At 45.0% G+C, this 14,261-nt stretch overlaps 1 protein-coding gene across 1 annotated transcript in view; it reads left to right on the top strand.

Moving 5' to 3' along the window:
• LOC112237176 (adhesion G-protein coupled receptor V1-like) overlaps nt 1-13,905 on the top strand; it is a 225,981-nt gene extending 212,076 nt beyond the window's left edge. The window contains exons 86-89 of the mRNA XM_042320335.1: nt 185-306; nt 8,236-8,421; nt 10,213-10,387; nt 13,477-13,905. Coding sequence (XP_042176269.1) covers nt 185-306; nt 8,236-8,421; nt 10,213-10,387; nt 13,477-13,595 — 602 coding nt within the window. The 3' untranslated portion in view covers nt 13,596-13,905. The remainder of the gene's footprint in view (nt 1-184; nt 307-8,235; nt 8,422-10,212; nt 10,388-13,476) is intronic.
• The last annotated feature ends 356 nt before the right edge of the window (nt 13,906-14,261 follow it).

The following is a 14,261-nucleotide window of genomic DNA, read 5'->3' as shown; positions in this document are numbered from 1 at the left end:
AGCCAGGCCTGGACAGAGAGCAGAGATCATTTAGAACACTCTGAACTTTTAGGAAAAACTCCCAATTTCTGATCGTCATAGAATGAATACATTATATTTAACCTAAGAATGTCATTATATGGGTGTGTGTCTGCGTGTATTAACTGTGTATTTGAGTGACTCTGCGCTGTTGTGTGTGTTTCAGAGGTGCCCATGGTGCTGTACCTGTTTGCCCTGGTGTCCCTGGTGTTGCTGTGGGCAGGACTACACATGGGCTACAGATACCTGTGGATGCTCATCCTCTACGTCATCTTCAACCTCCTGCTGGTAAGGTATCATCATTGTGTGTGTCTTATTGACTCTCTATTTCTGTCAAAACTTAAGGAAAATCTTTCTTAGTTTTGTAAATGTTACAACAGCACACTTAGATACAGCAACTTCCTAGATACTTGAGAGGCCAGATGTGTAGACATTGACGTAATAACTCTCCTCAGGTTCAGTAACTCTCCTCAGGTTCAGTAACTCTCCTCAGGTTCAGTAACTCTCCTCAGGTTTGTTTTTGCCAGTGTGTGTGAGTGCAGAATAGCATCTCTCCTTCTCAAAGCTCATAGCTCTCTGGAGGCACACTGGTACTATGTATTGATCCCTTAAAGGGACACACACACACACACACACACATGTGGGGCCCAACAGTGCAGTGGCTTAAAGGGATACTTTGAGATTTTGGCAATGAGGCCCTTTATCTACTTCCCCAGAATCAGATGAACTCATGGATATCATTTTTATGTCTTTGCTTGTGGTTTGAAGGAAGTTGCTAACCATCACTAGCACAATTTTTAACTAGCATTAGCACAATGCCTAGAATTCTAGCTAGCAGATACCCATAGACTTCCAGTCATTGTGCTAACGCTAGTTAGCATTGGCTAGCAAAACTACCTCTAAATGTCTTATACTGGACACAGAGACATAAAAATGGTGTCCACGAGTACATTTTAAGTATCATTTTAAGCCACTGCACTGTTGGGCCCCGTGTGTGTGTGTGCGCGTGTGCGTGTTGGTCTATTGATGCGTGTGGGCGTGTGCCTGCATGCCTTGATGTGTGTGTGTGTGTGTGTGTGTGTGTGTGTGTGTGTGTGTGTGTGTGTGTGTGTGTGTGTGTGTGTGTGTGTGTGTGTGTGTGTGTGTGTGTGTGTGTGTGTGTGTGTGTGTGTGTGTGTGTGATGAAGGGTGTTCAAGTTGCCTTTGAAGCCAACCTTTTGATGTCTGGCCCTGCCAGTGTGAGCTCTATTTGAGTGAAGATAGCATGAGGACTATCGTAGATACTGTATCTCCAGAGAGTGGCGGCCAGACCACTCTCTCAGTACAGAGTGGGAATGCATATCAGAGAGGGTGAGACTGAGAGAGGAGATGGGGCCATTCGTAAGATGGAGAGAACTTAATCATCAGGTACTTCTGTACAGCGTTGTATGATCTACAGCCACTAGTACTTAACATCTTGTTTAATAACGGTTGCATAACTGACAATGTGCTGAAAGATGTTTGAACTATTAATGCCTACTTCATTGTCTGTTGCTAGTTGAGGGTAGGTTCCACACACGTAAAGTAAGTGTATAATTTTATTTTTGTATTTATTTTATTTACAACATTCAAACAATTGTTGCATTAGTTAGGTGGTGGACTGGACAGCGGCATAATTGTTCTTTTAGACCTTCTTTTAAGACCTTTCAGACCTCCTTGTGAATGTCTCTGTTAGCTGTCAATTTTTCTCCCAGACGTCATTTGTCCATTAAGACACACAGGTCCGTGGCTCTATGTAGATGACCCCCGGCTCAATAAGCTGCAGACATCAAAATCAAATCAAATTGTATTAGTCACATCCGCCGAATACAACAGGTGTAGACCTTACAGTGAAATGCTTACTTACAAACCCCTAAACAACAGTGCAGCTTAAAAAAAAGACAGATAAGAATGAGAGATAAAAGTAACAAGTAATTAAAGAGCAGCAGTAAGAATGTGCAATATATACAGGGGGGTGCCGGTATAGAGTCAATGTGCGAGGGCACCGGTTAGTTGAGGTAGTATATACATGTAGGTAGAGTTATTAAAGTGACTATGCATAGATAATAACAGAGAGTATCAGCAGTGTAAAACGGGGGGAGGCAATGCAAATAGTCTGAGTAGCCATTTGACTAGATGTTCAGGAGTCTTATGGCTTGGGGGTAGAAGCTGTTTAGAAGCCTCTTGGACCCAGACTTGGCGCTCCGATACTGCTTGCCGTACGGTAGCAGAGAGGAGTATATAACTAATGTGGTTGGAGTCTTTGACAATTTTTAGGGCCTTCCTCTGATACCGCCTGGTACATAGGTCCTGGATGGCAGGAAGCTTGGCCCCAGTGATGTACTGGGCCGTTCGCACTACCCTCTGTAGTGCCATGCGGTTGGAGGCCGAGCAGTTGCCATAATAGGCAGTGATGCAACCAGTCAGAATGCTCTCGATGGTGCAGCTGTTTGTTTTTTGAGGATCTGAGGAACAATGCCAAATCTTTTCAGTCTCCTGAGGGGGATAGGTTTTGTCGTGCCCGCTTCACGACTGTCATGGTGTGCTTGGACCATGTTAGTGTGTTGGTGATGTGGATTCCAAGGAACTTGAAGCTCTCAACCTGCTAAACTACAGCCCCGTCGATGAGAATGGGGGTCGTGCTCTGTCCTCTTTTTCCTATAGTCCACAATCATCTCCTTTGTCTTGAACACGTTAAGGGTCCTTAGCTTACTGATGAGCTTTGAGGGCACTACGGTGTTGAACACTGAGCTGTAGTCAATGATTAGGATTCTCACATAGATGTTTCTTTTGTCCAGGTGGGAAAGGGGAGTGTGGAGTGCAATAGAGATTGCATCATCTGTGGATCTGTTGGGGCGGTATGCAAATTGGAGTGAGTCTAGGGTTTCTGGGATGATGGTGTTGATGTGGGCCATGACCAGCCTTTCAAAGCACGTCATGGCTACAGGCGTGAGTGCTACGAGTCGGCAGTCATTTAGGCAGGTTACCTTAGTGTTCTTGCGCACAGGCACTATGGTGGTCTGCTTAAAACATGTTGGTATTACAGACTCAGACAGGGAGAGGTTGAAAATGTCAGTGAAGACACTTGCCAGTTGGTCAGCGCATGCTCGCAGTACACGTCCTGGTAATCCGTCTGGCCCTGCGGCCTTGTGAATGTTGACCTGTCTAAAGGTCTTACTCACATTGGCTGCGGAGAGCGTGATCACACAGTCTTCCGGTACAGCTGGTGCTCTCATGCATGTTTCATTGTTATTTGCCTCGAAGCAAGCATAAAAGTAGTTTAGCTCGTCTGGTAGGCTCGTGTCACTGGGCAGCTCTCAGCCGTATTTCCCTTTGTAGTCTGTAATGGTTTGCAGGCCCTGCCACATCCGACGAGCGTCAGAGCCGGTAGAGTACTACTCGATCTTAGTCCTGTATTGACGCTTTGCCTGTTTGATGGTTCGTCGGTGGTCATAGCGGGATCTTCCGGGTTAGAGTACCGCTCCTTAAAAGCAGCAGCTCTAGTCTTTAGCTCAGTGCGGATGCTGGCTGTAATCCATGGCTTCTGGTTGGGGTATGTACGTACAATCACTGTGGGGACGATGTCATCGATGCACTTATTGATGAAGCCAATGACAGATGTGGTGTACATCTGTCATCTGTGCTAGAAAAACAGTCCTGTAGCTTAGCATCTGCTTCATCTGACCACTTTATTATTGATTCTAGTCACTGGTGCTTCCTGCTTTAGACATTTTTTTTAAACTAGGCAAGTCAGTTAAGAGCAAATTCTTATTTACAATGATGGCCTAGGAACAGTGGGTTAAGAGCCTTGTTCAGAGGCAGAACAACAGAATTTTTCCTTGTCAGCTTGGGGATTCGATCTAGCAACCTTTCAGTTACTGGTCCAACGCTCTAACCACTAGGATACCTACTGCGGGAAGAATGTCACGATGACAATAAATGATGTGCTTAGAAACCCGAACCATTCACAAACACCCAACTATGAAGTCATCTGATCAGATGTCCAGCCTGACCAACGGTATGACCTACTTCCTCCAATGTTATCCAGTTGATATCAAGACTTCATGGAGATCAATCGAATGTCTTTGTCTAAGACATGGCTTTGTTTCACAGCCTGTCATTTACGGCTTCCCTGCTACAATAAGCTCCAGTACAGGACAAATCCCCTGAAGATGTAGAGAGAGGCCAACTAGCCCCCACCCCCACCCCTACCACAACAAAGCATTAGTTTCCAGGGAGTGTTCTCTGTAAGACAGGAATAATTTATCTGGAACAGACAGTTTCCTTTTCTACATGTAATGAGTTTACAAAGCGAGCTGTGTTCAAGACCATCGATTGAACTCTAAACAAATACATCTGACCTAGATATTCCAGAGCGCTCCTACTACTACTGCTACTCGTACTCCTACTGCTACTCCTACTGCTACTGCTACTCTTACTCCTACTGCTACCCCTATTGCTGCTACTCCTCCTGCTACTCCTACTGCTACTCCTGCTACTGCTACTCCTACTCCTACTGCTACTCCTACTACTGCTACTCTTACTCCTACTGCTACTTCTACTGCTGCTACTCCTACTCTTACTCCTACTTCTTCTCCTGCTACTGCTACACCTACTGCTAATGCTACGGCTACTCCTACTGCTATTCCTGCTACTGCTACTCCTACTGCTAATGCTACGGCTACTGCTATTCCTGCTACTCCCACTGCTACTCCTACTGCTACTGTTACTTCTAAAGCTACATCTACTGCTATTGCTGCTCCTACTGCTACTGCTACTACTCCTACTCCTACTGCAGCTACTCCTAATCCTACTGCTACTACTCCTGCTACTGCTACTTCTCCTTCTACTACTGCTACTCCTACTGCTACTCCTGCTACTATTACTACTACTACTGCTACTTCTACTGCTGCTACTTCTACTGCTCCTCCTGCTACTCCTACTCCTGCTACTACTCCCCCTACTCCTCCTACTGCTACTCCTGCTACCGCTACTCTTACTCCTACTGCTACATCTACTGTGGCTACTCCTGCTACTGTTGCTCCTACTTCTACTCCTGCTACTCTTACTCCTACTCCTATTCCTACTGCTACTCCTGCTACTCCTACTGCTAATGCTACGGCTAGTCTTACTCCTATTCCTGCTACAGCTACTGCTATTTCTACTCCTACTGCTGCTACTTCTACTGCTCCTCCTGCTACTCCTACTGTTACTCCTGCTCCTACTGCAGCTACTCCTAATCCTACTGCTATTGCTATTCCTACTGCTTCTCCTGCTACTACTACTGCTACTCCTACTACTACTACTACTACTACTGCTACTCCTACTTCTACTTCTACTCCTACTACTACTGCTAATACTTCTGCTCATCCTACTGCTACTCCTGCTGCTACTCCTATTGCTACTGCTCCTCCTACTGCTACTCCTGCTGCTCTACTACTGCTGCTACTCCTGCTGCTACTCCTATTGCTACTGATGCTCCTACTGCTACTCCTGATACTACTGCTGCTCCTATTGCTACTGCTACTCCTATTTTTACTGCTACACCTACTGCTACTCCTACTGCTACTCCTACTGCTACTCCTACTGCTACTCCTGCTGCTACTCCTACTGCTACTCCTACTTTTACTGCTACTCCACTGCTACTCCTGCTACTGCTATTCCTACTCCTACTGCTACTCCTACTCCTACTGCTACTGCTACTGCTATTCCTACTGCTACTCCTATTCCTACTGCTACTACTCCTACTGCTACTCCTACTCCTACTGCTACTGCTACTCCTACTATTCCTACTGCTGCTACTCCTACTGCTACACCTACCTCTACACCTATTGCTACTGCTACTGTTCTCTCTCCTAGCGATGCCAGCGTCAGGCTGTTTTGAACCTGTTGTGAAGCTGTTGCTGTCAGCAGGAACACAATTAAAGGACAATTGTTCTGCTTTGAGAGTCTGCGTTTACAGAGGAAAAACAATTTGTTTTGTGGGGAGATGAGGAACATTGAGATCAGGGCACTGATATTTGTGTCCTGACACAGTCATTAAGGTTATGTCATCACCAACACTAATGGACATTAATAGAGTGGAATCAACAGACAGGAAATGTAAAGTACAGTGCTGCATTAGCTTGAATTAGGTGATTAGGATAGCAAATCTTCAGATCACGGTTTACTGTTGTGGCTGCCATAAGCCTCAGAAACCCTAAGGAATCATTTCAATGACGTAGGTTATCCTAGCTATCTATTGAGTTGGTATAGTATCTGATTATCACACTTGCTTCTGTCCTGTAGCATTTTTTTTACCACAGTTGCTTATGTGCCTCTATGCTATTGCACACTTGGCAGTTTCACTCTCATTCAGGATGTTTTGTGTTATCTCCCTCATGCGGTACATTTTCCATGAGGATCATTTTCCATGTTGTTATTGTTGTTGTAGTGACTGTTTCTTTGACTGTAAAAGGCTGTTTGTTTCTGCTCACAACAGCTGTGTGTGCAAACATGCAAAGAAGGTATTTTCTCTGCATCCATTTCAACTCTATAGACATTGTTAATGCTATGGCTGTATTCTACTATCTCTAAACCACAGCAGCATCACTACATGCTGTAGTCCACTGAGCAGCCTTTAGCCAGCTGGCTCCAGTGCACTGGCTATATTTCCTACATCCTGGTTAGTGGTTAGTTAGCACTGCTCTGAAGCTACTAGGCTACATCAGAGGACATCTGTACAGGAAGGGCAAACATCAGCGAATGGATAGAATATTCCTGAGAAGACTTTGGGCCCTATCACATCTAGGGAACTAGAAGCTTGATGTTTACTTCACGTCCAGGATGGTTATTTTCTTGCATTGCAGAGATGTAAGTCTGGATTGAATAGGTCAAGTAAACAAACAAATGTTTCAGTGTGTTCTAGGTACAGTGCATTCAAAAAAATATTCAGACCCCTTGACTCTTTCCACATTTTGTTACGTTACAGTCTTATTCTAAGATTGATTAAATCGTTTTTTTCCCCCCTCATCAATGTACACACAATCAGTTTCTTGGAAACCTCCCCGACCAGGGCCCTTCTCCCCAGATTGCTCAGTTTGGCCTGGCGGCCAGATCTAGGAAGAGTCTTAGTGGTTCCAAACTTCTTCCATTTAAGAATGATGCAGGCCACTGTGTTCTTGGGGACCTTCAATGCTGCAGAATTGCTTTGGTACCCTTCCTCAGATCTGTGCCTCGACACAATCCTGTCTCTGATCAATTGAATTTACCACAGGTGAACTCCAATAAAGTTGTAGAAACATCTGAAGGATGACCAATGGAAACAGGATACACCTGAGCTCAATTTCGAGTCTCATAGCAAAGGGTCTGAATACTTATGTAAATAAGGTATTTCTGTTTTTTATTTTTAATACCTATGCAACATTTTCTAAAAACCTGTTTTCTCTTTGTCATTATGGGGTATTGTGTATAGATTGATGAGGGTGATAAAAGTATTTAATACATTTTAGAGATGAGGCTGTAGAATGTTTAGAATGTCCCTGATTGAGTTTAGTAATGTCGTCGTTCACGCTCATTTAATAATTTACGTTCTTTTTGTCTTCTATTATCCTATAAATTGATTTGTATCTGTCTTGTTAAATGCTACTGAAATCATTCTCTCCCTAGCTAGCTTTTAAATGTTTTATTCAACCTTTATTTAATTAGGCAAATCAATTAAGAACAAATTCTTATTTACAATGACTACCTGCCAAGAGGCAAAAGGCCTCCTGTGGGGGCTGGGATTAAACATACAAATGTAGGACAAAACACACATCACGACAAGAGAGACACAGAAACACTATGTAAAGAGAGACCTAAGACAACAACACAGCATGGCAGCAACACAAGACAAAACAGCGTGGTAGTTACACAACATGACAACAACATGATAGCAACCCAACATGGCAGCAACACAACATAACAACACGGTAACAACACAACATGGCAGCAGCAAAACATTATAGCAGCACAAACATGGTACAAACATTGTTAGGCACAGACAACAGCGTGAAGGGCAAAAGGTAGAGACAACAGCACAACACATGAAGCTGGCTGGTTAGCGCTGAGCCTCTGTACCTCTTATGTCCTCTCTCCCAGGGTGGTGTAGGGCTGTGACCTAACCTCCTCCAATAACACACACACATAACCCCTGACCTTTGCCCTGTGCCCTCTCCCCAGGGCCTGTACGTGTTTGCTGTGTACTTCCTGATGCACAACCAGCTATGTTGGCCAGCTAAGGCCAGCTACACGGTGGAGATGAACGGCCAGGGCAGTCCAGACTCCGCCTACCAGGGAGGGGGTGCCGCCACCATAGGGGGGGAGATCAACAAGTCCACCCAGAACCTCATCAGAACCATGGAGGAGGTAACACACATCCTCTCCCCTGCTCTGCCATTGTTCCCTCCCTCACTGCCCCAAACTATGGAGAAAAATGGATAAGAAAGAGTGAGAAGCCCTGTTCAAGCCCTACAAGCTGACTGACTGACTGACTAGCTGACTGGCTGGCTGACCACTGTTACCAAAGCTCTGAGTCTGCTTTACCCTTACCTCCCATACCCCTTTGTCCCCTGCCCAGTGTTGGGGAGACAGAGGGGGGGGGGGGCAGATGTTATGTCATTTCTCCTGGGAACACTACTTTTCCAAAGTAGGAATCGACTAATCCTGTTTTGAGAACACAAATGTTGTGATTTGGAACCTTGGGGTCCATCCCAGCAGCAGAGCGGAGGGAGCTGGAGACAAAAGAGAGAAAATTGAGAGGTGGAAAGGAAAGAGAGGGGCGAGAGAGGCGGAGGGGATTGGTACATGGGAGGCATCTCGTCAACCCCCTTCAGAGCGGATATGACAAATCCACTGGTGCCTGGTGGTGCCTAATTCACCAAGATCTAGACAATCTGTACCCATTATAGACAATTACGCAGTGCTGTCTGTCATTACAGGCCTGCTCAGATAGGCTAGTACACCAGCTGTCGGTCTGGCTGTTGATGATATGTTGTTCATTTCAATCAGCTATGTAGTGCTAGGGTTAAAACTGAAATGTGCAGCCCTTTAGGTTCCCCAGGACCAGATGAAGAAACACTGAGATAAGCTATTACACCTGGCCTGCCTGTGTCTAACTGTCTTTCTGCATGTCTGCCTGTGTCTAACTGTATGCCTGTGTCTAACTGTATGTCTGTGTCTAACTGTATGTCTGTCTGCCTGTGTCTAACTGTCTTTCTGCATGTCTGCCTGTGTCTAACTGTATGCCTGCCTGCCTGTGTCTAACTGTATGCCTGTCTGCCTGTGTCTAACTGTCTGCCTGTGTCTAACTGTATACCTGTCTGTCTGCCTGTGTCTAACTGTATGTCTGTCTGCCTGTTTGTGTCTAACTGTATACATGTCTGTCTACCTGTGTCTAACTAGTAGACTGTCTGTCTAGCTAGTTGTCTGCCTGTCTAGCTGTCTGGGAGGGTGCTGAACTCTCTTTCCTTCACTACTCTTGTAGACATTCAGTGATCTCTCTCTCTCTCGTTCTCTCTCTCTCTCTCTGTGTGTCTCTGTCTCTCTCTTTGTCTGTCTCTCTCTCTCTCTGTGTCTTTCTCTCTCTGTGTCTCTCTCTTTCTCTGTGTCTCTCTCTGTCTTTCTCTCTCTCTGTGTCTCTCTCTGTCTCATATTCATACTCATACTCATATTCATACTCATATCAGCAGCAGGCTCAGAGCCTGATTTTGTATGAGGCCCACGTGACCCCTCATCCTGCATTAACCCTTTAGGGAGCTTGGGCAACAGACTCTGTGTGACCCTCCATGTCTCAGACGTGATTACACGGCTCACAGGCCCATTCTCTGCTACCCAGAGCGGACTTGGTGCCAGAATGGGCCTGTTGTGTGTCATTGCATTAATTATGGAGATTTAGGTGACCCATTTACACGCTCATCTCTGGTTAGTGTTGTCTATGAAACGCCTTGAGGATAACCACTTGGCCATCCAGACACTCTAAATGTTAGCTCATAAAAGGCACTGTAGAAATGGAACCCTGACATACTTTAGGGTCTGTTATTTTAACTTGTTGAAATTTGTTGGAGTGGCTGTCTTTGATAATACCATATTCAGTCTGTAAACGTGTGTGTCTGCGCGTTTCTGCGGCTGTGTGTGCTTGTGTGCGTGTGTGTGTGGCAGGTGTCCGCGGACTGGGAGCGTGCGTCTCTGCGTTTGGACAGCCAGCCCAGCAGTGTGTTTAAGCAGAGCCCTCAGGGCGGAGCCTACGCCACCGACGGAGGTTTCATCAACACCAACCTAGTGGCCGACGATGAGTCCCAGGACTTTGATGACCTCATATTTGCCTTAAAGACTGGTAAGAATCATCATCGCTGAGTCCCACATGGCACCCTATTCCCTATGTAAAGCACTACTTTTTTCAAGGTTTTTTATATTTGGCATTTGGACGTTTACACAGATAAACAGGTAGTGGGCAAAACACAAACTGAACCCTTACCACATCAATCCCAACCCCCTATATAGTGCACTACTTTTGACGAAGGCCCATAGTGCACTTTGTAGGGAATACTGTGCCATTTGGGATGGATCCTATTGCAAATCCTGCACACGTATTCCTCATCAGCCATCAATATGAAGCCAATAACTGGAGCCCAGAGTTATTCCTGGTCAGGTCACATGCTCAGGAAAAACTCCTTGTCCTACTCCTCAACACCATAATGGTGTCATGGGAGAAGTGAAAAATGCAATGACTCACTATAAATACAAATCACATCTTATACCCTCGTAGGCTAAAGTTACAATGACTCAGTATACATCATTTTTTACATTTTACATTTTAGTCATTGACCCCACGCTCTTATCCAGAGCAACTTACAGTCAGTACATTCATCTGAAGTTTGCTAGGTGGGAGACGGATAACCACATATCACAATCATAGCAAGTATATGTTTCCTCAATAAAGTAGCTATCAGCTGGGTCAGAGCTAGTAAGGGGGAAAATAAGTCAAGTGTTAGTTCAGGAAAGGCCTTTTTGGAGGGGTCGGTGTGAGGAGGGGGTGTGAGGGAGGGGGGGTGCTGTGGGATTATTTAAGACACTCTTTGAAGATGTAGGGTTTCAGATGTTTTCAGAAGATGGGTAGGGACTCTGCTGTCCTGGGAAGCTGGTTCTACCATTGGGGTGCCAGGACAGAGAAGAGCTTAGCCTTGGATGAGCTGGAGCTGCCCTTCTATAGGGGTGGGAGGGCCAAGAGACTAGAGATGGCAGAATGGAGGGCCCGGGTTGGGGGTGTAGGGTTTGAGCAAAGCTTGAAGGTAGGGAGGGGCAGTTCCTCTTGCTGCTCCATAGGCAAATACCATGGTCCTGTAGTGGATGCGAGCTTAGACTGGAGGCCAGTGGAGTGTGCAGAGAGGCAGGGTGACATGGGAAAACTTGGAATATCATACAAATCTTATTCCCTCGTAGACTAAAGGTCCAATTTGTACTTGAGCATACATTCTCTATCTGGAATATGGGTGACTCACATATGGCTTTTAACCTTTGTGTGTTTTTTTCTGTGTGTGTGTGTGTGTGTGTGTGTGTGTGTGTGTGTGTGTGTGTGTGTGTGTGTGTGTGTGTGTGTGTGTGTGTGTGTGTGTGTGTGCATGCCTGTATTGTTTGCATGTGTGTAGCCATTACTGCTGGCCCTGCTCAATCACTCCTTTGCAGAGCTTTAATCCTGCACCCTTAGGAACCGTTTTTCCTCAGTCATCAAGGTTTAATGAGATAAGGGGCTAACAGCAGACTGATATATCACCCCTCCCATTCTCAAGTCACAGAGTAATCGCTTCATGCTGCATGAATAACAAGTGGTGGACCCAACTGAACACATGCCAAGTGGTGCTCAGTACTTTTTCTGTATGAAATATATATATATAGCCCCTGGTCCAAAGTAGTGCACTATAAAGGGAATAGGCTTCCATTGGGGGCGAAACCATAGAATGGTGATGTCATGGGTCTTTCGTAGTGACCAAGCCGTCAGTGCTCTGTGAAAGAGTCATGACATGTAGCGTGACATCCTCATACAGTTTAGATGGGACGTCTCTTCGCCACACATAGCTACTACGTTCACTGCGGTTGGATTCTTTAGAGAGGACACCTGTTAGTTTTAGTAACCTTCCTTCTCTCTCTCACCAATTAAGATCTCTGTTCATAGAAACACACCCCATGGAAAGAGACGTGACATTTAACTTGTATACCAGTCAAGCCTGGTAGCCGTGTCCATATCATGGAAAAGGATTTGACCCTTCCTCGTGGTGGCCAGCCAAGCCCCTGAAGGGCCCCATGCTAAACGGGTTAATCTGGCACCTCAGTGCTAACCGGGCCCCTGGGAGTGGGCCAAGAATACACACCAGTATCCACACCCAGAAAAACACTTGTCCATTGCCGTGGTGATGCTAAATTAAAAGTCTCCCTGGCGGTAGCGGACTTGGAGGGAGTCAGAGGTGTTAATGAGAGTGGATTGGGTAGAGAGGGTAATGTTACCGTAAACAAAAGCCTCGGGGAGAGGAGCGCTAAACCTTCTTCTGCCGTCTGTGACGTGGATTGTGTGCGCTGTATTCTAATAGGCAGTTGTTATGGAGGATGAGTTAGAGAAAGCCAGAGAAACGCGATCACCCATCGGTACACCCCAACATTCAGCCTCAAGAGGAATACAGGTATGGATGGGGTGGCATTTACATTTTAATTACCTTTCTTACTGGTCAAACATCAACCAATCAAGGTTAAACAAGATTGAAAAGCATAAAGAAAAATGTATAAACACAAATATTTGCTATTATGTCTTCATCAGAGTTCCTCCAAGACCCCCTTTGGTTGTTGTGGAACACCTGAAGCGCTCCAACTACTTACAGTATTTCCTATTTTCTTCAAGGTTAAACAGAATAGAGGGGGGTGATTATTATGGGTAAAAAACAACCAATCCTGGCCACTCTTGAACCAGATAGAAAGTATGCAGACATTTTAATGGACCTGTATATTTTCATAATAGGTGCATCCCAAACAATACCATATTCCCTTAATAGTGTACTACTTTGACGAGAGCCCCATGGGTCCTGGGGTATATATAGGGAATAGGGTGCTATTTTGGATACTCCATTGTTCATACCTTTGGTAATGTTGAAAATGCTATTTTACATAAAATGTTGATTATTGATCAGTCTCTTTTCGCACAGGACACTGCAGCAGGTGTTGATCTTGAAATCTTCGGTCTACAAAGAACAAATGACTTGATGTTTTGTTAACGAGTCTCTAAGTTAACACTGAATGATGTCAAACATTTATCATAGCTCTGATCCACGGTGTAGTATACAGAGAGTAGTGGATGAACGCGCACTACGCCTTGGACCAGAGATGACAGAATTATTAATAAGTGATTCTTGACGTTCGCTGTCTCTGTCTCCCTGTCAGGATCGGGCCTTAATCTGAGCGACAACGAGTCGATCCACGGGAGTCATGACGGTGGGAGTACGGCCCCGTCTCAGATAGTAGAACTACGACGCATCCCCATCGCAGACACACACCTCTAACCTCCCACGTTTTTATACCACAGAGAACAACACAAGTGTTTTTAATTTTCTACTGCACAAAAACATCACGTTTTTTTAATAGAGTAGTTTTGGTTTTTGTCAGTTTGATGTCATGAAAGCTGGTGATGTTTTTGTCTGTTTTTATATGAATATATCAATGTGTTACTAAATGAATGTGTAAAGGTTCTCGAAGCTGATTTGATCTCTCCTGGGTGTAAATTCTTTTGTATAGTTTTTAGGACACAAGCCAGCAACCTGCTGCTAAGGTTTCTGGAACATTGTTAATAAATACTTCAATAGATATTTTACATCGGACTGTCTTGATTCAATTGTGATTGGGTTTAGAGTGGCCGGCATTAGTCTATGGTAAATGTCAGCAGTCAAACATAAAGAGAGGAGAACCTGTGTCAGAGTTGCGTAACGCATGATGTGGAATTGCTGAGTGGCTGTGGGGTCACGCAGTCTCGTGGGGCAATTTCACAAATGTGTTATACACGTTCTGAGAATTCTGGTCCATGGAAAGGTCTGAATATTTCTGTTTGTGTCTGCAGGAGGCGGAGGGACTATGAACTATAGATGAGATAATACCTGGTTGTAAAACCTGTCAATCTACGGTACTGTAAATGTTCAGAATACAAGGTCAAGCACAGTATTCATGGGTTGCAC

Source organism: Oncorhynchus tshawytscha, linkage group LG04 (genome assembly GCF_018296145.1).
Source record: "Oncorhynchus tshawytscha isolate Ot180627B linkage group LG04, Otsh_v2.0, whole genome shotgun sequence".
Lineage (NCBI taxonomy): Eukaryota > Metazoa > Chordata > Actinopteri > Salmoniformes > Salmonidae > Oncorhynchus > Oncorhynchus tshawytscha.
This window is presented reverse-complemented; position numbering and strand designations above follow the sequence as displayed.